Source organism: Monodon monoceros, unplaced genomic scaffold (genome assembly GCF_005190385.1).
Source record: "Monodon monoceros isolate NGI ecotype Baffin Bay Population unplaced genomic scaffold, NGI_Narwhal_1 Super_Scaffold_21, whole genome shotgun sequence".
Lineage (NCBI taxonomy): Eukaryota > Metazoa > Chordata > Mammalia > Artiodactyla > Monodontidae > Monodon > Monodon monoceros.
In genome coordinates this window covers 145,225,265-145,252,431 of record NW_021703778.1, presented here as the reverse complement: position 1 = coordinate 145,252,431, position 27,167 = coordinate 145,225,265, and the positions used below count along the sequence as shown (strand labels likewise).

Sequence of the window (27,167 nt, the reverse complement as noted above, 5' to 3'; positions counted from 1 at the left end):
GGGATCTTAGTTTATTTATTTAAGAAATTTATTTCTTAAATTTGCTCAACAAACTCTTAAGAGCCTACCCTATGCAAGATACTATGTTAGATGGTACAAAATTCAAAATTAAAAAAATAACTTGCCCTTAAGCATTTAACAATACAGGGTAAGAGAAGGTTATGATAGAGACAACTTTCACGTTAAGGCATTAAATGTGATATTATAAAACTAACCACTCTTTACTTTCTCAAACCTGCCTCTTCATCTAATATTCTTGTAACCAACTTTCTACTTGGCATCTGGGATAAAGAAGAGATGCTTTAACCAAGGACTGTAATTAAATTGTTTACATTATTTACCAAGAATATTGTAAACTAAAATTGTGGTGATGTTGTTCCTTTCTTATTCTAAATCAATAACATATCACGATAAGGTCTATGCAGCTTTCACTAAAATCCCTTCAGTGATACTCTGCTTCTCCAAAGGTTTTAAATGAAAGAATTAAACCACCAGTAACTTGTCACTGAAACCGTAGGTTCTGAGATACATATGGCTATTTCAACCCAAATACTCAGCTGTTGAGACCTAAATTCTTTATTATGAAAATATACCTCATGAGGGAACATCCAGTGTGTCTTTAGCATTTTTCCTACATTCTAAATTTCTTTCCATGAACCCTCTACATCTCCATGCTGTTTTTAAGCATAAGGATTGAGGTGGGGTTATAAATCCAAAGGCTTACTCAACTAAAAATACTCATAGCCCCTAAATTCCCTACCACCATCATCCTAAACCAAAACTTAAATATTAGTATAGCTGGTCTTACCTAAATTAGAAGTAAAGCATTTGGAATGAACTAGTTCACACCACCTTACAAATGACTACTGCCCCTTGATCTATAGAGAAAATGTACATTTTTAGAAGGAAAGCTTATGAGCCCAAATCTCTTAACCAATTGTTAATGTAAGAAAAACAAAAGTAGCAATATATACCATGGAAGGAAAAGTTATTTTTAGTTTCAACTTAAACTCTACCTCTGGGTCCTGAACCACAGACAGTTTCCCGATTTCCAGTTTTTTCTTCCACTTCAGAAACAGGAAGCACATTCAGTAATACTGAGCAGCAAAAAGTGAAGGGTTTGGAAGTACAAGAGGATCAAAGAAATCAACTGAATATCTGAGATGTTTACATGGCCCACCTATTTGGCTCTTTTCAGAGGAATTAAAAGCTTCCATAGTAAAGCTGTTAGCTGGAGAGTTAGAAAGCAGCTCTACTAGACTCACTCTTTGGCACTGACCTCTAGAGTTCAAAACAAGAACTTCTTTGGGAACTAAGCAAATGCAGTTCTTTCTTTTGAGAAAATGTAGATTCAACCAGACTAATTTCCAGGCAAAGATGTGAAGATGTTCCTAACTGCAGCATCTGATCTGTCCTCAATTAAAATGTAAAGCAAGCAGCTCTTTCCAAAGATTATTTGTACTTCCACCACTTGGCAGAGTTCATTCTTGAATGTGTGATTAACAAGCACTATCTGTGACGATCAAGCAAATATCTCTACTCCTATACCGCTACTGCTGAACAACCAGAAAGCAACAGGACAAGGACTAGATCAGCGTGGCTACCCCAAATGAAACACTTTTACTAAAGGTCATAAAAGTTGCTTCTACAAATTCTGCAAAATCCAAATAAAAGCTTTTAATCAAGCTACTACTCAAGGCATATAATTCCTCTTAAAATTCTGGGTCAGGAAAAATCTCTCTTTCTAGCCAAACTCGTGGTTCTTTTTCAACTGGAGAACTATACAACTAATAGTATTTTTTCTTCTGTCTGGGAATCAGGAAAATGTCTGGATAGGTAGCATACAAGTTTCTCAATGTCTCATTCTCATGTCACCTACTTTAAGTCACTATTTTCTAAATTTCTCCAATAAATTGACAATAAAAGAGAAAGAACAAGTATACTTTTACATCTTACCCTGAAAAATCATGACAAACCTGCAATCTACTCCACAATATACTTATATTTGCTTAAGCTGTTTGAAAAAAAATTTTAACTGACAGAATTGCTCAACATTTTCATTTTACCAGTATTGTTGAGTAAGATCAACACTCCAAGAAAATATACCATGTTTGTCTAATGACTTTAAGTACCTCTGGGCCATGCCAAACATACCCAGAAGTCATGTCTGTTAATTTTTTTAATTTAATTTTATCTGAAATAACCGATCTGTTTTTACTGGAGGTGGCTTCAATTCCATTCTTGAAGAAAAATATAAACAGATTTCAATTGTGATTCCTCTTATTAATGGTGATTACAAAATAAATCAAAGTCACATGATTATACATGTCCTTATTTATTACATAACTATACAGATTCACTTCATGCTCAGAGAACACCACCTGCGAATGCCACCACTTAAACCGCCTCACAAGCTAAATTTCAAGCTCAGTAAAACAATGAATCCAGGGAATTATATAAAAAACTTTGAAGACACTGAATGCATGCTTTATTTTAAAAAAGAATTCAGTTATCACAGCAAGGAAAATCTAAGAAGTCTTGCTGCAGACAGTTGGCTTTTTTAAGGTTTTACTGGTATGACAGGCAACAGTGCTCATATGAGATAAAATACAATTTCTCTGGAGTGTAAATTGTGTTACTTCCTTTTGAAGCTAGGGAAAGACAGTAAGATTACCAGGTGAGCAACGTAAATGCAACTGTTATAATAAATGCTCTCCCCATTCTTGTTATGAGCAAGACCTTAACCCAGGTTCTGTGGAGGTACAAGATGAAAAAACATAGTCTGTGAATTTATTGTCCTGTCTATCTTATAATCAGAGAATGCGGGATACGGGAATGAAACAGGGTACAAGGAGCTGTGAGAGAGCGATACAAACAATACATACTACAAAGCAGACTGATGTAACAGCAGTAAAATCCTGTTTTATATGAGAAGAGAGGATTTACTTCTGCCTGAGAGGAATCTAGGACTGATGTCAGCTATATGAATCAAGCAACATTTTAACTACATGGATAGAATTTCAACAGGGAGCTTGGATGAGCAACAAGGACATCAAAGCACAAAGGAGTTTGTAGGGATGCATGACTGACATATGAAGGGAATTGACGGAGAAAGCTAGAAAGGTAGACTGGAGCAAGCCTTGGATGAGAATATGGGCTTTACACTGTGAGAAATTCAAAACCATTAGGATGCATGAGCAGGGGGCTGACATAATTATACTTATGTTTTAGAAATATAGGGCAGTACTGTAACAGGCAGATGAGAAGAAAACAATGTAGATAAATCAGTTAAAATACTATTAAAAATCCAGAGAAAGACAAGATTAAGTGAAAAAAAAGCTGTTTACAAAATAATGCTTCAGAATTCAATCCTTCATTTATAAAAGAAAAATAAACTCACATATTCCAATTAAAACTATACTCACCTATACAGAGAAAAATGCCTGGAAGAATATGCAACAAAAATGTCTACAGTGCTTACTAATGATGATAGAATTATGGGTGATACTTAACGTCTTCTTTATAGGTGGCTCTATTTTTATGAATTTTTTTTACAATGTTTTTGTAAAGGAGGGAGCGGTGGAACCAAGAAACCTATTTCTACTTTGAATGATAGTGAAAAGCCTGAAGAGAGCAAAAAGGCTGTTTTGTTTTTGTAGAGACAGAAAGGTAATAATCAATCTATTTTAGATCTGTTCAGCTTGACGTGTCAAAAGGAACTAGGAAGGGAAAACAAGGAAATATACACTCAGGTTTTAGCTATTTTTTGCTTTCGTTGAGAGGGAATAATAATGTATACATTACAACACAACATACAAAAATTTCCTTTACTTTAGCTTCACTTGATAGAGCCACCACCAGATTACAGCAATAAGACTTATTTTCATTCATTTTAGAACCTGTGTACTTCTAAACGAGAGGGCAACTAATAAAAATTTTGTAGGTTGAAATATATTTTGTACTTACTTAAAAGCTGCCTTAATGAATTAGCTCTGTTTGGAATAGTCTGTACCAGTGTTTTCTCTGGCAAGTTAACCTTGTCCAGCCTCCCTTACTACCTTCATCCCAACCTGGAACAAGCAAACCAACAGTCATCCACCCACTATGGGTAGATAAAAGACTTAAAGTAACTATAAACTATAAAAACACCCTCTTGATGATCTTGTGAAGCCCCGTATTAGATTTTTTATAATGAGAAGTATTTACACTGAAAGAGCAAAGCTGGCCTAGAGAAGACAATGCTATAAAAAACATACCCCATTAGAAGCTTTCTTCTTTGCTTTCCATTCATCCAGTTGTGCCTTTGTCTTTGCATCAACTTTAACAAGTAGCTTCTTCTCTCCAATCTGCAGGTCATGCAATAACCTGAGAGCACGGAGGGTTGATTCAGGCTCCTTATACTCACAGAATCCAAAGGCTAGCAATGGATGTAAAAAATTAGTGAAATATCAATACAATTATGAAAGATGAAAAATATTTATGAAAAACTGAAATCATTACAGGCCAAACATTATAATACAGGGATTATTTATTTTGTCACTCCTCCCTTTCCTGCAATTACCTCTGATACGGATTTCATTTTTAGTACCCTCAAACAACCAAAAGAAAAAAGAGAAAACAAAAACAGGGGAAATGGGGCTTCCCTGGTGGCGCAGTGGTTGAGAGTCCGCCTGCCGATGCAGGGGACACGGGTTCGTGCCCCGGAGCGGCTGGGCCCGTGAGCCATGGCTGCTGAGCCTGCGCGTCCGGAGCCTGTGCTCCGCAACAGGAGAGGCCACAACAGTGAGAGGCCTGCGTACCACAAAAAAAAAACCCCAAAAAACAGGTGTCTCTACCAACTAGTATGAAAAGAACAGTTTGCTTTCAAGACTAAGAGGTTATCTCATCATCTCTTCTCCTACTTTCTTCCTAAGTCCTAATTGTTCCATCTTGATCATACACTCCTGCTCTGAAACAAAAAGGACTTCTTAAAGTAATCTTATAAGAAACCAGTTAGTCTGAATAATTTTTTTCCCTCTCCTACCTCCTTCACGTTATCCTTTTCTACTTTCTCATCTCAACTCTCAGCCAACATCTTCCCAAATGCCTTTAATCCTATTAAAGAGTGAAGACAGAGTGCTAGTAAAACACTCCTAGGGTTAAGGACAATGAGAGTAAATGCAAATGTACTTATGCACACAGGTTAAGATGATCTCAATAAATAAGGAAAAATTTACCTACCTTGAAGTTTTCCAGACGCGCCTTGTACTCTCTTCCAGCTCAAAACCAAGCCACATTTCTGTAAAAGAAAACAAAGATCTTTACCACCTAAGCTAATTTATCATGCAAATAAGAGCACAACTATATTCCCGCTAGAAAAAAATAGAAGTTAAAAAAAAAAAAATCTTGTCAGCAACTAAATTTTGCAATTCCCAGAAACCTACTATATGAAAGAAACATACAATAAATCATTTTAAAGGAAAATATAAATTCTTACTGATTCTTATTTGTAGAAAAGTGCCTACCTTTCAATAAATTAGACACTTTACAGTTATATTTATCCTACAAACATATATATAAAACCAAAATGCCCAAATATTATAATAGTTAAACTATAATAAATTTCAGTAAATATTGAGCTCATAAAGACTGTTTTAAAACACATGTATATATTATAAAGATTTTTAATGACACAGGGAAATGCTTGACATGGGATGCAAAAATACCTTGAACCATGAAATTGCAGATATACAGTAAAATTTTTAACTATGTAAAGAAAAAAAATTTCCATAAAGTGATCAGAAATACTCCAAAATGCTAATGGGGCAGGTTGTTTGAAGGGTGGAATATTGTTACACTTTGTTTACTTCTAAAGTTCTTAAATATTAGTTCTAATTATTAAAGTAAAAACGAAGGTTTAAAAAAAGTTTTGTGGAAAATAATAACTGAAGATTGCCTCTCAAAGCTGAGAAATAAGTGGAGTTTTCTCTGAAGGGAAATATCTTTCCCTTCAGAGAAATTACTAAAATGATAGTCAAAGAACTGGGACTTCCCTGGCAGTCCAATGGTTAAGACTCCACGCTTCCACTGCAGGGTGAGAGGGTTTGATCCCTGGTTGAAGAACTAAGATCCCACATACTGTGCAGCGTGGTCAAAAAATAAATAAATAAAATAAAATAATTTACATATATATATATATATATATATACAAATAAAAGAAAATTTCCCAGGACTTCCCTAGCAGCACAGTGGTTAAGAATCTGCCTGCCAATGCAGGGGACACGGGTTTGAGCCCTGGTCCTGGAAGATCGGCAGAGCAACTAAGCCCATGTGCCACTACTGAACCTGCACTCTAGAGCCCGCGAGCCACAACTACTGAAGCCTGCCCGCCTAGAACCCATGCTCCGCAACAAGAGAAACCACTGCAATGAGAAGTCAGCGCAATGTAGAGTAGCCCCTGCTCGCTGCAACTAGAGAAAGCCCACGTGCAGCTATGAAGACCCAACGCAGCCAAAAATAAAAATAAATTAAAAAAAAAAAAAGAATCCACCTGCCAATGCAGGGGACATGGGTTTGATTCCTGGTCCGGGAAGATCCCACATGCTGCAGAGCAACTAAGCTCAGACGCCACAACTACTGAGCCTGTGCTCTAGAGCCCGCGAGCCACAACTACTGAAGCCCGTGAGCTCTAGGGACCGTGTGTCGCAACTACTGAGCTCATGTGCTGCAACTATTGAAGGCTGAGAGCATAGAGCCCGTGCTCCGCAACAAGAGAAGCTACTGCAGTAAGCCCCCACTCTCCACAACTAGAGAAAGCCAGCGCGTAGCAACGAAGACCCAATGCAGTGCCCCCCCCCCAAAAAAACAAAGAAAAAGAAAATTGTCCTTAAGGTCAAACATAGCATGAGGGAACAGCAGCAGAATTCAATAAAATTTTGCAAAGACAAAAGATAAATGGATGGATAATAACTCATTCAGTAGAGCAAAGAAAGCTATGACACCAAGTGTCTCCAGAAGCAGATACCGATAAGAATTAAGCTAACTGATTCTACAAAACCCAGTGGATCCAGACTGGGGGGGAAGGTACAGGGGAGAATGGGCTTAAGTGTGAAGCTGAATAAAAATAGGTTCTTGCCTGACAATACAAATATGGAATAATCAAAGCCTCAGAGGTTTCAAGCAACTACCCTATCCCCACCCCCACAGAAGACAGCCTGAAGAGTTACAGTCTGAAGAAAGTGAACAGAACAAGCTTGGGATGTGGAGCACCAGATCTGAAAGATCTGTACGAGATACAGAGTGAGTAAGAAGGGAAGAAAGTAAAGGTATAAGAAGTGCTTGAACTCAGTCCTGCATCTGCAACCTCACACAGGCAGCCAATCATAAACTCACTAGGCATAAAACTGGAAATTTTCTAGAGAAACCAACCAGCCTCAAAGAAAAGACCCCACGGATTAACATTTAAAACCTCTGGCTGCCATTTAGATTACCCTACAAAGATGCCCAACATTTTACAAGTTCAGCTTACGCACACAAAAAGCCTTTTAATCCCTAACTCTTAAATATGGACAATCAAGGATCACCAGACATCTAAGTAAAGCCTTAAAAGTGAAAGAGAAATAGAAGAGAGAAATTCAGGAATCCAAAGATAGCTTAAAAAACACTCTGCTGCATATATAAATCAACAACAGTTTTTAAAAGGGATGTTTCAAACTGAAAACATACACAGATGTCCACACAAAAACTTGTACACAAATATTCACAGCATTATTATTCATAATAATGAAGTGGAAACAATCCAATTGTCCATCAACTGATGGACGGATAAACAAAAGGTGGTACATCCATTAAATGGAATATTCTGGCCATAAAAAGGAACAAAGTACTGCTAACAAGCTACACTACAGATGAACCTTGAAAACATTATGCTAAGTGAAAGAAGACAACACACAAAAAGCCACATATTCTAAAATTCCATTTACATAAAATGCCCAGAATAGGCAAATCCATAGACAGAAGGTGCAATAGTGGCTGCCAGAGGCTCAGGGGAGGAGAAAATGGGAAGCATTGTTAATGGGTACAGGGTTTCTATTTGGGGTGGTAAAAATGTTCAGGAATTAGACAGTGGTGATGTTTGCACAACTTTCTGAAAATACTAAAAGCCACTGAACTGTATATTATAAAAGGGTGAACTTTACGGTATGTAAATTATATCTCAATAAAGATGTCTTAAAAAATGTCCTCCCAATGTTCTACTTTGGGGAAAAAATGGCATCATCTTGAAAAACTGTAGATAAGCATGCCCCATGATTCAGAAATTCCACTTCTAAGAGAATACATGACAGAATTTCTTTCATGTTCACCTAGGAAGACGCACTATTACCACTAATTATATAGCAAAACATAATATCAAAAAAAAGGAAAACAATCCATATGACCATCAGTAAAAAATTTGACCATTTATGGCATATTTCTATAATGCAATGGTATATAACAGTGAAAAATAAATAAACTACATATAGGCTGGGTGAAAAAAGCAAATTGTGGAGGAATACAGAACTAAAACTTACAAATTATAAATGTTTATTTATATAAATATATAATTAAAGTAAAAAATATGGACAGGAATGATAAACACCAAACTTAGGATAGTGGATTACCTCTGGTTATTACCTCTGTGGAAGAAAGAAATGGGAATTAGAACCTTCACGTTTTGTTTCTTTGGGATAAAAATCTGAAGCTAGTATCACAAAATATTAAGATCTGACTAAGCTAGGTTTTGTGTTTATTTTCTAAACGCCTTTTTTAAAACACTTTTTAAAGCAAGGATCACATGATTTATAAAACAGAACTGGCAATATGTACGTTACTGATAAAATGAAGAAGGAAAAGATTTTAAAATAACTTCTCAACACAGTGGAGATTATGGAGGGAGGGAGTATGGACAGTGTTATTTTTCATTAAAAAAATCATTCAGGGACTTACTTCCCTGGTGGCGCAGTGGTTAAGAATCTGTCTGCTAATGCAAGGGACATGGGTTCAAGCCCTGGTCCGGGAAGATCCCATGTGCTGCGGAGCAACTAAGTCCACGAGCCACAACTACTGAGTCCACACACCACAACTACTGAAGCCCGCATGCCTAGAGCTCGTGCTCCTCAACAAGAGAGGCCACCGAAATGAGAAGCCCGTGTACTGCGGCAAAAGAGTAGCCCCCGCTCGCCGCAACTAGAGAAAGCCCGCGCGCAGCAATGAAGACCCAATGCAGCCGAATATTAATTTATTTTAAAAAATCATTCAGTATTTTTTCACTTACAGCGTGCACGTAGGGACTTCGCTGGTGGCGCAGTGGTTAAGAATCCACCTGCCAATGCAGGTGACACGGCTTCCATCCCTGTTCCGGGAAGATCCCACATGCTGCAAAGTAACTAAGCCTGTGAACCACAACTACTGAGCCTGCGTGCCTAGAGCCCATGCTCCACAACAAGAGAAGCCCGTGCACCGCGATGGAGAGTAGGCCCTACTCGCAGCAACTGGAGAAAGCCCGCGAGCAGCAACAAAGACCCAACGCAGCCAAAAAAAAGTGCTTTAAAAAAAATGTGCATGTAGCACCAGGATAAATTTTTAAAACTAAGAGAAAAAGGAAAATCAATGACCAAGTCAAAAAAACTTATCTATGCTCAGAATAAAAACTGCAAAAGGAGTCAATCAATCACAATTAGATGCTAAAATTATTGTTTAAAGGCGGCTAAAGAAAAGGACTCACATAGTCCTCAAATACTAACCCAGAGGTTACTTACTAGAGAAAAAGGGACTAAAGGTACCATTACAATGGAGAGAGCTGACCACCTTAACCAAGTAACTAAACTTAATACCACCAAAAATGGGACCAAGAGACGTGGTATGTCTCTTGCTATGCTGCACCTGAAAACAATGCACCACCCATGAACCACTCTTACAAAGAATGCTTACTCTGAATCTAACTATGAGCAATCAATCAAATTCAAATTGGGAGAGACATTCTGCAAAAGACCCAGGCGCTTCAAAAACATCAATGTCATGAAAGACAAAAACAAGCAAACAAAAAGAGGCAGGGAACTGTTCTACAATAAAGGAAATGTCTAAAGAAACATGACAATTAACTGCAATGTATAGGGACTTCCCTGGTTGTCTGGTAGTTAAGACTGAGCACTCCCAATGCAGGAGGGCCCGGTTTGATCCCTGGTCAGGGAACTAGATCCTGCATGCCACAACTAAGAGCCCACATGCCACAACGAAAAAGATCCCGCATGCCACAACTAAGACCCAGTGCAGCCAAATAAATATTTTTTAAAAATAATAATAATAAAGGGCCTCCCTGGTGGCGCAGTGGTTGGGGGTCCGCCTGCCGATGCAGGGGACGCGGGTTCGTGCCCCGGTCCAGGAGGACCCCACATGCCGCGGAGTGGCTGGGCCCGTGGGCCATGGCCGCTGAGCCTGCGCGTCCGGAGCCTGTGCTCCGCAACGGGAGAGGCCACAGCAGTGAGAGGCCCGCGTACCGCCAAAAAAATAATAATAATAATAATAGTAATAGTAATAATAATAAAAATAAGTGCAATATATATATATATATATCCCTGACTGGAAATTACTGGAAAAATTAAATATGAACTATATGCATTTTAATTAACAATACTATATCAGCCTTAAATTTCCTAAGTGTGATAATGGTTTTGTGAAAATGTAGGAGAATATCCTTGATCTTAGGAAATATAAGTATTCAAAGGTGAAATGTAATGTCACAACTTACTCTGAAATTACTCAGAAGAAAAAAAAATCGAGGGGTGTGTGTGTGTGTGCGTGCACGCACGCAAAGAGAGTGTGTGTAAATATGACAAAATGTGTTACAAGGGTGTTCACTATTTAATTCATTTAACTTTTCTGCAGGACTGAAACTTTTCAAAATATAAACGAGGAAATTATTCAGAGCCCTCTTGCTAATTTTTCTTTAGTCTGAAATTTATAACAAAAAAATTTTTAAATGAAAAATAAACAGTTTAACTTACAGCAAGGAGCTGTCTTATAAGCATGTCTGAGGCTTTTTCAGAAATGTTGCCAACAAAAACTGTAGTAGTGGGACCACAGTTTTCATCATTTTCTTTAGCCTTCAAGCCTGGATGATCCTTCCGTGCTCCCAAATGTTTTCCAACCATGGACACAGTCGGTACTAAGACCTAAGTGATGAAAGACAATAAAATTGGAACTTGCAATTAAATTTGCTATCATGCTTAATGTAATAACATTAGGCTAAAAACATCAATTTTAAAGTATTAAATATATAGCACATCACCATTACAGGTTCTACATACTTAATCTAAAACTCCCAAAGCACATTTTTCATTAACATGAACTTATTCATGACAAGTAAAGTTCCACTATTGGATTACCTTTCTTTTCAAGACAACTTGGAGGGCTTCCCTGGTGGCTCAGTGGTTAAGAATCTGCCTGCCAATGCGTGGGACACGGGTTCGAACCCTGATCTGGGAAGATCCCACGTGCCACAGAGCAACTAAGCCTGTGCACAACTACTGAGCCTGCGCTTTAGAGCCCGTGAGCCACAACTACTGAGCTCACATGCCACAACTACCGAAGTCCACGGGCCTAGAGCCCATGCTCCGCAATAAGAGAAGCCACCGCAATGAGAAGCCTGCGCACCGCAACGAAGAGTAACCCCTGCTCACTAAAATTAGAGAAAGCGCGCGCGCAGTGATGAAAACCCAACGCAGGCAGAAATAAATGAATAAATAAATTTATAAAAAACAAAAAAAAGAAAACTTGGAAAGAAATTTTCTTATGTTTAAGACAATTCTTAAATGTTTAAGACATCGTAAATCTCTGCATTCATATAAAAGGAAATTGCAATTATTCCTGCTAATTTTCTTGTAGAATATTCAAATACTCCCATAGCACTCTCCCCACACTTAAAGTTTACCTTTTCTCAGTTACTTGTGTTTCTATCTTATTTTCCCTTCATAACATTCAACTTCCCAGAGGAAAGAAATAGTCTTATTCATCTTTGTATTTGAAATTGAATTGAGCAAAACATCCACAGTAGGCACTGAAGTGGTGAACTGGGAGAGCTGCCTTTTCCTAGGCTAAAATGCAAGAGGGTAAGAGTACCTGTCATGTGGAGGTTTCCCAATAAATGTTTCCCAATGAATGTCCAATGCAAGAAAAGCTGGATTCCCCCTTGGTCTGCCTCACAGCAGATTCCTATTTGTTCATGTAGTTCCCATCTCATCACCCTTTTTTTTTTTTTTTGCGGTACGTGGGCCTCTCACTGTTGTGGCCTCTCCCATTGCGGAGCCCAGGCTCCAGACGCGCAGGCCCAGCGGCCATGGCTCACGGTCGCAGCCGCTCTGCGGCATGTGGGATCCTCCCGGACCGGGGCACGAACCCGTGTCCCCTGCATCGGCAGGCGGACTCTCAACCACTGCACCACCAGGGAAGCCCTCATCACCCTTTTAATATAAATACTCCCCGCCTTTTTCAAAACCCACAGGTAGAAAAACAGTTGAAAGTAATGAGACCTACTCTCCCTCACAATGAATTATAAATTAAGACCGGTATTTTACCAATTAACTCAAAGAAAATTTTTAGTTAAATAAATGTTTTAAGAGGGTTATTATTTATTCACATGTTACAGTATACTAGCATTCTTACCTAAGATGCCTAGAGTGTACAGAGCTTTTATGAATGTAGAGAATTAAAGTTCAAGACATAAGACTGAATAATGAAACACTTCAGCAGAGGAAAGGCTTCAATAAAACTTTACAAAGCTTGAAGATACCATACTAGAGGACAGAGAAAAAATAACTTGGAAGAAGCTAAAAATTAGGTAGGTGGGAGGAAAGAGTAGAAATATATTCAACTTTCATTTCAAAATTTAGATTTCTGCTAGATCATTCCTCCTTTTTTTTTCTTTTAAGAAATCAGACATGTCAGATCACTTCTCCTATTTCCCAGGATCAAGACACGAGGGCATGATGAAAGAGTCAATGTCTAAATCTGAAATAACAGTATATGAAGAGTCTAGAGAATAAGAGGGCGATCACTAAACTATTTAGGGAGCATATTTTAGGGGCAAGTGCTTATATGCATAGAGTGAAAACAATACTTATTTAAATAAGTAGTATGATATACATGGATGCTCTTATTCCCTTCCTATTATTCTTTTAAATATTTAAAATAATTTATCTGGGCTTATAAAGTTGTTCAAATTTAAAAGCAGTGGCACTCCTAATTCCTCCTTAAAGTTATACTTACAGTTGGAGCAGGAGCCATAATGCTCATTGGTACAGGAATCATTGGAGTCCCTAAGAAAAAAGCATAATGAATCTTAAGAATATAATTATATATACAATTATATATTGTATATCAACTACATGCCATACAAATAAGTACTTCCAACTCACAGTTCTTTTAAGGGGAAATGTAGGATTAATGAAAATGAGAAATTAATGGATATTTTTCAAAAGCAACATAGTTATCAGGTTGGTCTAAATAAACTTACAAGCAAAAAGACTCTCTAAAAGCAAAAAGACTACCACAGCCTGCTTTTGCCTTAAGGAGTAAAACTGTGGATAGTTATCAATTCATGTTCATCTAGTTCAGTACATCCTCAAAACCAGTAACTTTCATACAGATTTGCTTACAGGTGAACAATGGTATTAATGACTCCTTTAAAGGTAAAAATAAATTCTTTGAAAGTTAAAAAACAAAAGCATCAAATAAGAAATTAATCTGGAAACCTAGGAAGAATCTTGTTATTCCTGGTTATTTAATATAAGCAAAAATCATGGAAAAAAAAATAAGATTAGTAATCTCAGTCACTGTCAAAGAGAAAATCTCTAAGACAAGCATCTACTGCCCTAAGGGTTTTAGACAGCTATCAATGGGCTATCACTAGTGACATCTTACTGGAATCTGCAATTTTGTTTTCAACTAAATTGTTTACTAATCAATAGCTGCTACACTGACAGTCCTTGTGTACATAACTAATGACGAAATCTTACCATTTGAGAACTAAGAAAAAGGTTGCAATGAGGGTAAAATCAGTAAAAGATCTGTCTACTAAAACACAAATTTTAAAATGCTTCTAGAAGTATCTCAAGAAGTTCTGAAATCACTTTTCAGTTCAAATTTAGCATCAACTTAAGATAACTGTCCATCTAAGACTGGTAATAAACTCTTAACAACTATCCATTTATTTTCCAATATAACCTATTTAAAATAACCTCAGTTTTAAACAAAATTTTTAGAAGATGAAAATCTAGATACTTATCAATAAGCCTACAGAAGACTGTACAAAATAGAAAAAAAAAAAAGACTGCAGAATCTAATTTGGGTTTTTTTTTTTTTTTTTTTTTCCTTTTGCGGTACACGGGCCTCTCACCGCTGTGACCTCTCCCATGGCGGAGCACAGGCTCCGGACACACAGGCTCAGCAGCCATGGCTCAGGGCCCAGCCACTCCACGGCATGTGGGATCTTCCCGGACTGGGGCACGAACCCGTGTCCCCTGCATCGGCAGGCAGACTCTCAACCACTGCGCCACCAGGGTAAGCCCTGGGTTCAATTCTTGGTTCTATCACTTTTAGCTATGCAAACTTGGGAAAGCTCTTTAACCTCAGCTTCAGTTTCCTCAATTCAAATGAGGTAATTATTTCCTCAGAGTGCCTACTGAGATCATTTATGTGGAGCACTTAAATAGGTGGATACTCAAAACTACCATCAACTCTAAATTTTTCACTTTCAACTTTGCAAAACAAAAGCAAATACTCCATTTACCAACTGTAATCTGTGCAGCACCTCTTCCACAGGTAAACTTTCTATTTAAGAAAACCTTAAGAAAAGGACATTTTGAAAAAAAATTTTTTTTTCCTTTTTAATAGTTACTAAAAGGTTTAATGGTATGGTTCCCACCTCAACTTACTAATTTCATGAAATGCAGAATTTACAAAAATGTATTGCTGCTCATTACAGATCTATGAATGCTACGGTAAAAAAAAAAAAAAAAAGGCAAAATGCACAAAGTGTAAACAGTGTATATACCAGCTGAGGTCTGAAAAAAAAAGTAGGGTAGAATAAACATAAGCAAACACAGTGGGATATACTTTACATCTCTGGAGAGCTACACACCAGAAACTGATAAGAAAGACTTCCCCCCCTTTGGGGAAGGGAATGCTCAGGAACTATGGGGGGGAAACTTCCTTTAATCTATAGCATGCAATACTTTTAAAGGAAAAATTATGGTTTTTTTCTTATTTATTTTCTAATTTAATATATAATGTGATCGCCACATACGTTATCTCAGAGTTCAATTAATTGCACTAATAGGCAACACAAGAAAATTATACATGAATATGGGTATTGTGGTCTTGAATTATTATACTAGTTTAGCATACTTCTTTATTTTTTCAAGTATTGATGCTGCACACAGGATGCAGGTATGAATGAGTTAGCTGTAACTAAAGTCTGATTTATCATTCAAGTATGCTTCCCTAAACAGAAATGATACTGTATGCTATCACAAATGGAATCAGAATTGTTTAATAGCGTTAATACTCTGTGAACAAATGCCCACATTAGTATGGCACTGACCAAACAGACAAGAAGAAATACTGAAAATCTGGTTTTAAGGTCTGCTGACCCATCTTAAAAGATATACTAGGATTAGCCTTAAGAGAAACATAGCCCATTTATCTTCCACTTCCATTTATAATTTGGTATAGTGTTCATCAGAAAACAAGTTACATTTAGTATGTGTTTTTAAAAAATTCAAAGGAATTTAAAATCTTTCCTATAAAACCAATATACTGGTAAGGAACTGATTTTTTTCATTGTCACCGTTCCTGATTCTGAACAAGTTTTATCTCCAATGCCTTAAAATTTCTTCAGAAATAGAAAGTAAACTACTCTTCCCTATAACTCTAATAACACAAACTTTGCTAAAAGTATCATGGTTATTAATAAAGACTATCAAAAAATAGATCATATTATGAGACTATAAATTAATGAAAAATAATATGGGGACGCCCTCAAATATTGATGCGCAAATGAAAATGGCTCAGGGCACTATCCTTCTCAAGTAATCAATTGGTTTGATGGTTGACAAGTAACTTTTTTCGGTTTTCTATTAACATTATTTTCTTAATCGCCCTTTTCAGGAGAAATTCCTTTACAGTCCATTACAGAGCTGTTAAGTTACTGACTAAAATTCAGTAATTGTTACATGGAATAATAAACTGATAGTACTCAAACGTTCACACTAGGTCCCTGGCAGCAAGGGGTAACAAATACACATCCATGATTATCTAAAAGACCAACTTAAAAGAGCCAGCTACAAGCATAAATGTCTTAAAAACTTGTACAAGTACTGCATTCTACTCCACAGTATATATGCATAAGTAGTTCTTCTGATTTTTTTTTTTTTAAATTTTGGCTGCGTTTCGTTGCTGCGCACGGGCTTTCTCTAGTTGCGGCACGCAGGCTTCTCATTGTGGTGGCTTCTCTTGTTGGGAGCGTGGGCTCTAGGCGCACGGGCTTCAGTAGTTGTGGCACACGGGCTCAGTAGTTGTGGCTCGTGGGCTCTAGAGCACAGGCTCAGTAGTTGTGGCGCACGGGCTTAGCTGCTCTGTGGCATGTGGGATCTTCCCAGACCAGGGCTTGAACCCGTGTCTCCTGCATTGGCAGGTGGACTCTTAACCACTGTGCCACCAGGGAGGCCCTGTTCTGATTTTTTTAAATTATGATTTACCCTCAAATTCCTGAAGTTTTAAATGATACCCCAGAAAAATTGCCATTTTTATCTTGTGACTTTTCACTTACTTCAACACTGCTGTGTACTTGACCTAGGGGTAGGAGGCCCCCAAAGCTGAGCCTCTATAATGTACATGTTATGAATTAACAACCCATCATATGAGCCAACTGCAACGTACTTTTGATTCTGCAACAGTCAAGCTCTTTAGTAAACACTGTTAACTTCAAACACATAATCCAATAGTTAAAGCCAGGTCACTGAAGTAGACCTTTCCTCAAAAAGAAATACTTCTGGATGGTTTACAAGATCATTTGTTCATTTCAGCCTGAATTACATAGATTCTATGTTAAAAGAAAATACTTCTAACATGCAGATTAAGGAGGACTCTTAGATACTACCTTTCAGAAGGGAAACTGGGAAACTGATTCTGCATGAAATGCTTTCAACCCCATCAAAATATAAAAATATGTGAACTACCACTCATAAACCAGAGGAAAACTCTTTCTCCTAAACCAATGTTAATTACAAACCTCAAGATAATGGTTCTCAAATGTGGGTTCTCTTAACTGTGCTTAAATGGATACCTATGAATCACCTGTGAACTTGGTGAAAAGAGACTCCTGAGCCCCAATTTCTGAGGATTTGATTCAGTGGCTTGTGGTGGCGCCTTAAAAAATTTTTTATTTTTTTTAAACCTCATAAAACATTGGAGAGAAGAAGCTTTTAAACAGTTATTTGGAGAGCTCTCCAAGATTTATTGTCAAGGATTTCCCTGGCGGCGCAGTGGTTAAGAATCCGCCTGCCAATGCAGGGGACATGGGTTCGAGCCCTGGTCCGGGAAGATCCCAAATGCTGGGGAGCAACCAAGCCCATGCGCCACAACTACTAAGCCTGCACTCTAGAGCCCGCGAGCCACAACTATTGAAGCCTGCGTGCCTAGGGCCCATGAGCCACAACTACTGAAGCCTGCGCGCCTAAAGCCCGTGCTCTGCAATAAGAGAAGCCACCGCAATGAGAGAAGCCCGCGCACCACAACAAATAGCCCCCGCTCGCCGCAACTAGAGAATGCCCGTGCTCAGCAGCGAAGACCCAATGCAGCCAAAGATAAATAAATTTAAAAAAAGATTTATTGTCAAGTATAAAAAAAAAACAAGGCAGAATAGAATACATAGGATGTTACTGTATATCGGTGTTAAAAGAATAAAACAAAACAAATGGATAGAAAAATAAAAATATCTGAAAGGATAAAGAAGAAACTAATAACCCTGCTTTGTTCCCCCTTTCAGTAAGGGGACGGTAACAAGTTATATGGGAATGTGAGAAAAATTTTCCACTGTATACCCTTTTGATTGATTTTTGAACGTATAGTTTTTAAAACGTATAGTGTTTAAAAATACTGTACTATTTAAAATGTATAGTATTTAAAAGTAAATGTATTATCTATATTTTTAAATAAAGACTTTTTAATTTCCCAGATGAGTCTGATACTCAGCCAGAAATGAAAACTATCACCATAGGAAAATGAGACATCACATTTCCAGAATGCTAACAGCTCTTCTACCAACAGTCACATATGTATCATCTTCCTAAAGTTAATATTGCAATGACACAAGGATGGGTTAAAAAAACCCCACAGAATCATTGGTGGGAATGTAAAATGGTGCAGCCACTACAGCAACGGTATGGAGGTTCCTAAATAACTAAAAATAGAGCTGCCATATGATCCTACAATCCCACTCTTGGGCATATATCTGGAGAAAACTCTAATTCAAAACATACGTGCACCCCAGTGTTCACAGCAGCACTATTTACAATAGCCAAGACATGGAAGCAATCTAAATGTCCATCGACAGATGAATGGATAAATAAGGTGTGGTATATATTTACAATGGAATATTACTCAGCCATAAAAAAGAATGAAATAATGCCATCTGTAGCAACATGGATGGACCTAGAGATTATCATACTAAATGAAGTCAGACAGAGAAAGACAAATATCATGTGACATCACTTACATGTAGAATCTAAAAATATGATACAAATGAACGTATTTACAAAACAGACACACAGACACAGAAAACAAACATGGTTACCAAAGGAGGACGGGGAGAGAGAGAAATTAGGAGTTTAGGACTAGCAAATATGAACTACTACATATTAAATAGATAAAAAACAAGGATTTACTGTATATCACAGGGAACTATATTCAATATCTTGCAATAAAGTATAATGGAAAAGAATCTAAAACAGTGTGTGTGTTTATATATATAAATAACTGAATCACTTTGCTGTGCACCAGAAACTAACACAACACTGTAAATCAACTACACTTCAAAAACAACAACCGTATCCACAAACTTACCTGGAGGTACAGGTGGTGGAAAGCCAGGAAACTGTGGGGGTGGGATCCCTGGTGGGAGTGCTGGGATTCCCATGGGAGGGCGATTCAAATGAGGAGGGAATGACATTCTTACCACAGCGGTCTAAAGAAAGAAATCATGACAAATCATGTTATTTGAAAACTTTACAATTTGATATGCTTGGTTTGTTGGCCTTCATTTTTAGAGTATCTGCAAAATTCTCAAGTTTTCTTACCCAAAGGAGCTGGCAAAGACCCTCTTTTCTCTGTCTGTCCATTGAGAATTTTTTAAACTTAGATCTTTTCTAAAATAAGTTCCCAAAATGTACACGATCTAAGTTCAGGATAGACTCCTACAGTCATATGGGAATACATATAAAGGAAGAAAAAAATTTTGAGGTTCAGTTAATATCCAAAAATTAAATACCAAACATCAATGAATCTTTTTAAATCAAACTCAGAATCCAGGAAGATATCTAACAGTTTTTAAGTGTTCTGATGCATTAATTTTTTATACACATCAGCACCCTGAAAACTAAATTTACAAAGTTACACAGTATTTGTTGATTCAGTGTTGGCCAGTTCTTCCAGGACAAATGAATGTCTCAGTGACTTTCTACAAACCTGAGGGGGGAGGGGGGACGACCTCCATATATCAGGTCACATAGTAACCATTCAAATATAATGGTTCAAATATAAACCATTCACATACAACTTGTGACAATGAGAAAAAAGTGGTAATTTTTCTTAAGCTTAAAAGCAAACCTCTTAACCATTCTTGAATGATATTCAATGAATGAATGACTGAAACTCAAGAATCAGACGCTGGTATTTGATTTTTAAAAATACAAGAACACAATGAACTGTCTGATTTGGTTTGTGATATCATTCCTTAATAAGAAACTTTTGTCTTTTAGATAAATGAATAGAAGTACTGGGCTTCCCTGGTGGCACAGTATTTAAGAATCCGCCTGCCAATGCAGGGGACACGTGTTCGAGCCCTGGTCCGGGAAGATCCCACATGCCGCGGAGCAGCTAAGCCTGTGCGCCACAACTACTTAGCTGCGCGCCACAACTACTGAAGCCCGTGTGCCTGGAGCCCATGCTCTGCAGCAAGAGAAGCCACTGCAATGAGAAGCCCACGCACCGGAATGAAGAGTAGCCCCCGCTCGCCGTAACTAGAGAAAGCCCACGAGCAGCAATGAAGACCCAACAGAGTAAAAAATAAATAAAATAGAAGTACTTAAGACTTTTCCTCCCCCCAAATTTTATATTTTTGTCAACATACTCAAGTGTCCAGAACTACTGGAAAAAAGTAGAAAAATGATGTTAGAATGTCCTAATAGGATTCCATGCACCAATTTTAACAAGCAGCCAAAATAAGTGGGTTGATCTCCTATCAGTGATGCAGCTAAAAGTGGTGATTTGATTAATAGATTTTCTGTTGGACACTAGGAAAAACTCCCCCACCTACACTCTGTAACTGAAGGAGTCTAGAGTTTCAGAAGCTTTTAAAAAATGTTTTTCTCTATTATTTTCTTTTCTATTTTTTTTTTTTTTTTAGATGTACGTGGGCCTCTCACTGTCGTGGCCTCTCCCGTTGCGGAGCACAGGCTCCGGACGCGCAGGCTCAGTGGCCACGGCTCACGGGCCCAGCCGCTCCGCGGCATGTGGGATCCTCCCGGACCAGGGCATGAACCCGTGTCCCCTGCATCGGCAGGCGGACTCTCAACCACTGCACCACCAGGGAAGCCCTTTTCTATGTTTTATATATTGTTTTACTCACCCTTTAGAAGAGAGAGGATAAAATGTGCATGTCTTCTACTTCCTCGCCCCTGATTCCAACAGTTTGGTATAATTCGTTGTATTCTTCTAAAATATCTTTCTAGACACAAGCTAATATATAATCACTTATGTTTTTCTGCAAACAATATAATCATACTATATTGTTATGTGCATTTCTCCCTCATCATTATTAACATCTCTTCATGTCAGTTCATAAAGTTCTATTCCATTCTTTATAATGCAGTAAACTATTACTATATAGCTGTAACTAACGAACATTGATGATTCTCCACATTTTACCTCTTACAAATCATATTAAACATTCTTGGACTTTTGGACATATAACTCTAAGCACCTGTGCAAGTAACTCTATAATACAGATCAGTACTGTATGTATCTACTCTTTACCTCCAAATCTAGTGTACAAATTAATTTTCCCACCAACAGTACATGGGTACGCCCTTTCCTCATATCCTCACCATCACTGTAGTAAATCTCCAGTGTGACAGGTAAAAAACACTGTTTCAACTTGCATTAGACATTATTAGACATTTCTTTAAAAAGCATGTCCTTCATCCTCACAGCTTTTCTTCCTCAGTATTCTTTTCACTTAATAAGTTAGGATATACAATATTCTGTAAAATCTAAACTTCAATTTCGAAAGCACAGTACACTTAAAATATTTAGGAAGCTTTACAAGTAAAATAAATTCCTAGAATGTCGTCATATACCAACAAATAAGGTACTGGAAATGCCTTAAATATTAAGTAGGTATCAACTTAAGTTAAAAAGAAAAATGTAACTAATTTAAGATAGTAAACGTGTTGAATTTTTTAATAATCTTTTTTAAAATACTTTTTTGCCCAAAACAAAAACAAATATTCCACATGGAAGGGGACAGGAGTGTATATCCTTTTAAAACATCGAGGGCTACAGTCCTACTTTCAGAAGCTTTTATATTATCATTTTAATACTCTATCTCAGCACTTCCTTAGGAGGGCAGTTGGTATTAATACCTGTTAAATAAATAATCAGTGAATGAATCAGTAAACAAATAAACTCTGAGAACCTCTTTAAATAAATTTATTAAGAAGCTACCATGTGCCAGGTACTATTCTAGCAATGACTCAGTACCTAGCCTCACAATGGTTACAAAGATTGGGCCATGAATTCATCTTTAGAATCACTTTTTCCCAAGTACTAAATACGAATACTACTTTTAAAAAGAAACCCTCTAAGTTCTTGGTGTTTAAACTATTTTTCATGGTTTTCAAACGTATCATTCATTAAGAGTTAACCAGATTACGTTTCAGTTTATGCTAATATACTCATTTCATTCACTCCAATTTTTCTACGAAGTATTTCCCTTTTATTTGGAACTGTTCAAAACTTGCTTATTTGTAGGCTAAACTTCGAAGGTGAAGGTAATCTTAATAAGATAACAGCCCCTCCTATGGAAATTCAGAAAACAAACATTTCTGATGATCTCTGATAAATATTAATATTCACTTTAAACATCCTAGGGACTTCCCTGCTGGCACAGTGGTTAAGAATCTGCCTGCCAATGCATGGGTTTGAGCCCTGGTCTGGGAAGATCCCACATGCCACAGAGCAACTAAGCCCGTGCACCACAACTACTGAAGCCCACGTGCCTAGAGCCTGTGCTCTGCAACGAAGAGTAGGCCCCGCTCGCTGCAACTAGAGAAAGCCCACGCGCAGCAACGAAGACCCAACACAGCCAAAAAAAATCCTAAAATGGGTATCAACCACTTACTTCAACATAAAGTTTGGTATACTTTGATGTATGTGAAAATGAATGATAATAAACGAAGCTTATCATTTTTGCCTATAGTTGATAAATTGTAATACTGACAATAAATTATACAGATAGTCAAAGTTGGTAGGTACTTTGTAGAATGAACCAGGGAAGAGAGCTAAGGGAGTGCTTCATTTTAAACATGGTGGTCAGGTCTCACCAAGAAGGTAACATCTGAAGAAAGACTTGCAAGAGACTGAGGCAGGAAACTCTATTCTGGGGGGCAACAGCCTTCCCAGCAAAGGAAACAGCAAATACAAAGAGCCTGAGGTGGGAATGCAGTGTTTGCAGGAGAAGTAACAAGGCCAACGGTTGGAGCACAGTACTGGCGGCAAGCTGGAGATGGGAAAGGGGTTCAAAGAGTTTAACGCTTTGTAAGCCGCTGTAAAAGTACTGGGTTTTACTCAGAATGAGATGGAAAGCATTTGAAAGGGTTTTGACTTGACTTATATTTTAACACTGTCACTGGCCACTATGTGAAGATAAGACTGGAGGAGAACAAGGGTAGAGAAGCAAGAGACTATTGCAATAATCCAGACAGAAGAGATGGCCTAGAACAGGTGGTAGCAGTGAACTGGTAACAAGTTATTTATTGGTTTCTGTATATACTTTGAATGTGGTCAATTGCTGAGGGATTGTGTGTGGGGTTTGAGAGAGATGCAGAGGTTATTTTATTAGCACTGAAGTGACTTAAATAGCATTTAAAGAATACTTGAACAGTAGTGTTTCACTTTTAGAAGGTTCAAAGCATTTTCACCTGCTAAGTATGAAACTTTATGGCCCAAAGTAACAAAAACAAGCCCCTATGTTGGAAGTGTTCCCTATCTCGACTGTGACAGTGGTCATACAGGTTTATGTATTCGTCAAAATTCACTGACATTAAAACGGGTGCCTTTTACTGTATGTAAATTTTATCTCAATAAATACGGTCCTTCCAAAAAAGAAAACAAACTTCTAAAGAAGCTTTACCTCTACCCCTCAACATATGCATGCATTCTGCTTTTCTTTTTCACTTTTTTCTCTTTAATCTCTTAAACCACTCTTTTTCTGCACTCATGAGAATACTATTACTGCTTATATGCATTCCTCCATTACAGATTTATCCCGATAGACACAAAGTATTTCACCAGGGTCAGATTTACAGGCTAACCCCATCAGGACACTGTGTGCCAAGAAGCAACTGAACCAACAGATTCTCCTCAGCAAACACACATATACAACTTAATCATTTATTCAATAAAACATCCAGCTCCAATTATTTGCCAGGTTCTTTTCTAAGCATTATTTTTACTAGTTCTGAAAGAGCAAATTTTAAGTTATTATGTGTAGTTATACAGCCAGTCCAGTAACTCTACATTAAATATGAATGATTAGTGTAGCAGGCACTGTTTCCTGCTCTGCTTATAGCCTTCAAGGTACAATGGACTGACATAACTGCCCCAGCCTAAGCAAAGCAAGCCTAACTATAGAGAGAGATTAGTGGTAGTCTAGAGGTGGGAATAGGGAGTGACTTGCAAACAAAAAAGAGGGATCCTTTGAGGGTAACTGTTGCACAACTCTGCACATTTACTGAAAAACACTAAATTGTACATTTACAATGAGTGCATTTTATATGTTAATTATACCTTAATAAAAGGTAGCAATACGACTTCAGGCAAAACCCAGTTAAGACTGGTAGATTATACTGTACCAATATTAATTTACTGATTTTTGATCACTGTACTATTGTTAATTAAGAGAATGTAACTGTCTGTAAAAAATACACACTTAAGTATTCAGGGGTTAAGAGGGACACCACATCTGCAACTTACTAGCAAAAGATTTCAGAAGAAAACTATGGAGATAAAAAGGAGAGGAGGATAAAGCAAATTGGTGAAATGTTAACATCTGGGGAATCTGGATGAAAGATATTTGAGAATTCTTTGAAGTCTGAAATTATGTCAAAATTAAAAAAGCAGTATCAATTCTGGTTAGTGGAAATATGTTTTTATTTTCTGGAGTTTCAAAATTCAAAAAAGTTAGGAAGAAAGCTATTCAAAAACTTTGAGGAATCAATCAAAATTCCCATGAACAGCAGTGGTAGAATGAGAAAAAAATTATCAAGAGATTAAAAAAATAAACAGAATGTTTTTATAAGATGTTAAAAGATTCAATGATTACTTTTGCTTCTATAGTATAAAAGTCAGTATGATTTTTCTCTAAATCATGTGTAAATGAAAAAGGTATATAGCTAACTTGCCTGTGGCCAAAACAGAAAAAGGAAATTGGTAACCCCAAGAAGATGAATTATTTAATAAAAATAACAGGTAAGATATTAATTTACTTTTGTTTACAAAAGCTTTCAACGTTATCTCATTTAACCTACCAAATTACCTAGTGTAAATATATTATTCTTCTTTTACAGATGAAGAAGCTAACTTGTCCAAAGGAACACAATAAATGGGTAAGGACTCCACAGTCCCCACTATCCTGAAATTACCAATCCAAAGGCTGTTTTCCGCTTATCACAATGCCTCTTTCTAGTAATGACATACCAATGATTAACTCTGACTTTATTTACAGAAGTCTATTCAGAGTACACTGGAAGAAATGTTAGAGTCAGGGTTAGGGTCTTGTATTGATACTTCACTGAAAATTCTTAAACAACAAACACTATCAGTTAATGTGGACTAAACACTATGTTACTTGGGTATTGCATTAAGGATTTTACTTTTTTTTTTCAATTAATTCCCAATTCCAATAACCTATGAGGTGAATACAATTAATAATCCTCATTTTACAAGTGAAGAAAACCAAGGCTTTAAGAAAAATTAAATGAGAATAGCATAGCATCTACTTGAATCGTGAGGAACTGATGACCACTGAATGCCTTTCTAGGCCTCTGAACACTTTTGGAAATAACCTTTTAAAAATTAAAGCTCCTAAAACTATATAAGAACTGTTTATACACTACTGCCAACTACCCAATTCACAGTACTTCACACTATAGCAGTTTGGGGCAAGAGAAGTCCAATCTCCTCCCTCTTTTTGGTCGGCTCCACTCTGCCCAGTATCAAAATGGCTTTTCCATGGCAATATACAACCATATTACATAACTTCAAAATAATCTTCATACTCCTAGAGCTATTTCAAAAAACGTGTTTTAAAAGTAGTATTGAAGACCAAAGAAGCATGAGAACGAAGCAACATATTTTAACGTGGGGCTGGGTCCTACCCTAGAATCAATGAAGATACAGTTTACTTTAACCTCCAGGGGAGGAAGGGGGCAAGGCCACACCACCCACCACAATCTTAGACAAGCAAACCAACCAGAAGGGTGGTAGAAAAGGTGGGCAGTAGCTAAATTCAAGTCGGGGGCGGGGGGAGGGAGGGCAGTTCACTCGGTGGCGGGCTTTAGACGACCGAAGAAGGGACAGAAAACAGCTGGTGGCCAGCCCCCCGCTAAAAAAAAGGGTGGGTGCTAGCCGGCTTCTAGGCAGAGCCTGGGGCAATTGTATCCTAGGCCCGGAATATTTACCGCAGGGCTTCCGCAGGCTCAGGTTAGAAAGGGGCCTCAGGGAAGGGCTCCCCAGGGGCCGACCGAGCGTTCTGTGGCAAACGTGGAGCCCAGAATGGGCCGAGGCCTCACTGTGGCGAGCCGTGGAAAGGAAAGGGAAAGTGGACGACAATGCAAGGAGGAAGGCTCTGGCAGTAGGTCCGGCCTCCACGGGCTCCTACTGGGCCCACTCGTTTTCGAGGCCTAAAAGAAGTAGAGAAACCCAAGCCTCGTGCCCGTGCCCATCCCCTCCCCCACCCCACCCCCACCCCACCCTTATCCCCATCCCACCCCAGCCCTTCGGCAGGATCCCCGGCTTTCCCTCCTCCCCCAGCCGAAGTATCCTGTCTCCCGGTTTCCACACGCGTTCAGAGGAGCGAACTCACCCGCCGCTGAAGAAATTGTATTGCCTTCGCGGCCTTCCGGGCTCCAAGTGATGAGGGGTCTCCACCAGCTCGAGATTTCTGCGCGCCGCTAACCGAGAGACTAGTGCCGAAGCGCCTACTCTCACAGGCCGCAAACACATCCGCGCTGCGCGGGGAGCTTCTGGAGGTCTTCCTATTGCCCGGCGTGCACTGCGGCTGGGGGCGTGGAGAGGAGGACCATAGAGAAGAGCGTAGGTAGGTAATCGTCACTCTTGGCTCTGAATCACCACGCCACGGCAAATAACCATAGAGAGGAGCGCCTAATGAGGGCTAGAAGGGCTCGGGCTGTATGTTACGACCCACCCTGCCATTTTTGATTGGAGCTGATTGAATCTTATGATTACGCGACGCCATCTTGAGGTCAAGGTGCTGGCCGGACACTGGGCGAGGGCTGTAAGAGGGTTTCCCATTTTTTGTAGTTTGTGTTTCGGGGGTTAGAATCTCGCTCTGAGGCTCTTTGAGGTTCGATGGG

General features: G+C 38.2%; 1 protein-coding gene across 1 annotated transcript in view; it reads right to left on the bottom strand.

Moving 5' to 3' along the window:
- RBM25 (RNA binding motif protein 25) overlaps positions 1-26,841 on the bottom strand; it is a 53,914-nt gene extending 27,073 nt beyond the window's left edge. Inside the window, exons 1-6 of the mRNA XM_029237242.1 lie at positions 26,657-26,841; positions 19,138-19,258; positions 13,282-13,331; positions 11,022-11,189; positions 5,221-5,278; positions 4,257-4,417 (exon numbers count right to left, since the gene is read on the bottom strand). Coding sequence (XP_029093075.1) covers positions 4,257-4,417; positions 5,221-5,278; positions 11,022-11,189; positions 13,282-13,331; positions 19,138-19,243 — 543 coding nt within the window. The 5' untranslated portion in view covers positions 19,244-19,258; positions 26,657-26,841. The remainder of the gene's footprint in view (positions 1-4,256; positions 4,418-5,220; positions 5,279-11,021; positions 11,190-13,281; positions 13,332-19,137; positions 19,259-26,656) is intronic.
- Between the last annotated feature and the right edge of the window lie 326 nt (positions 26,842-27,167).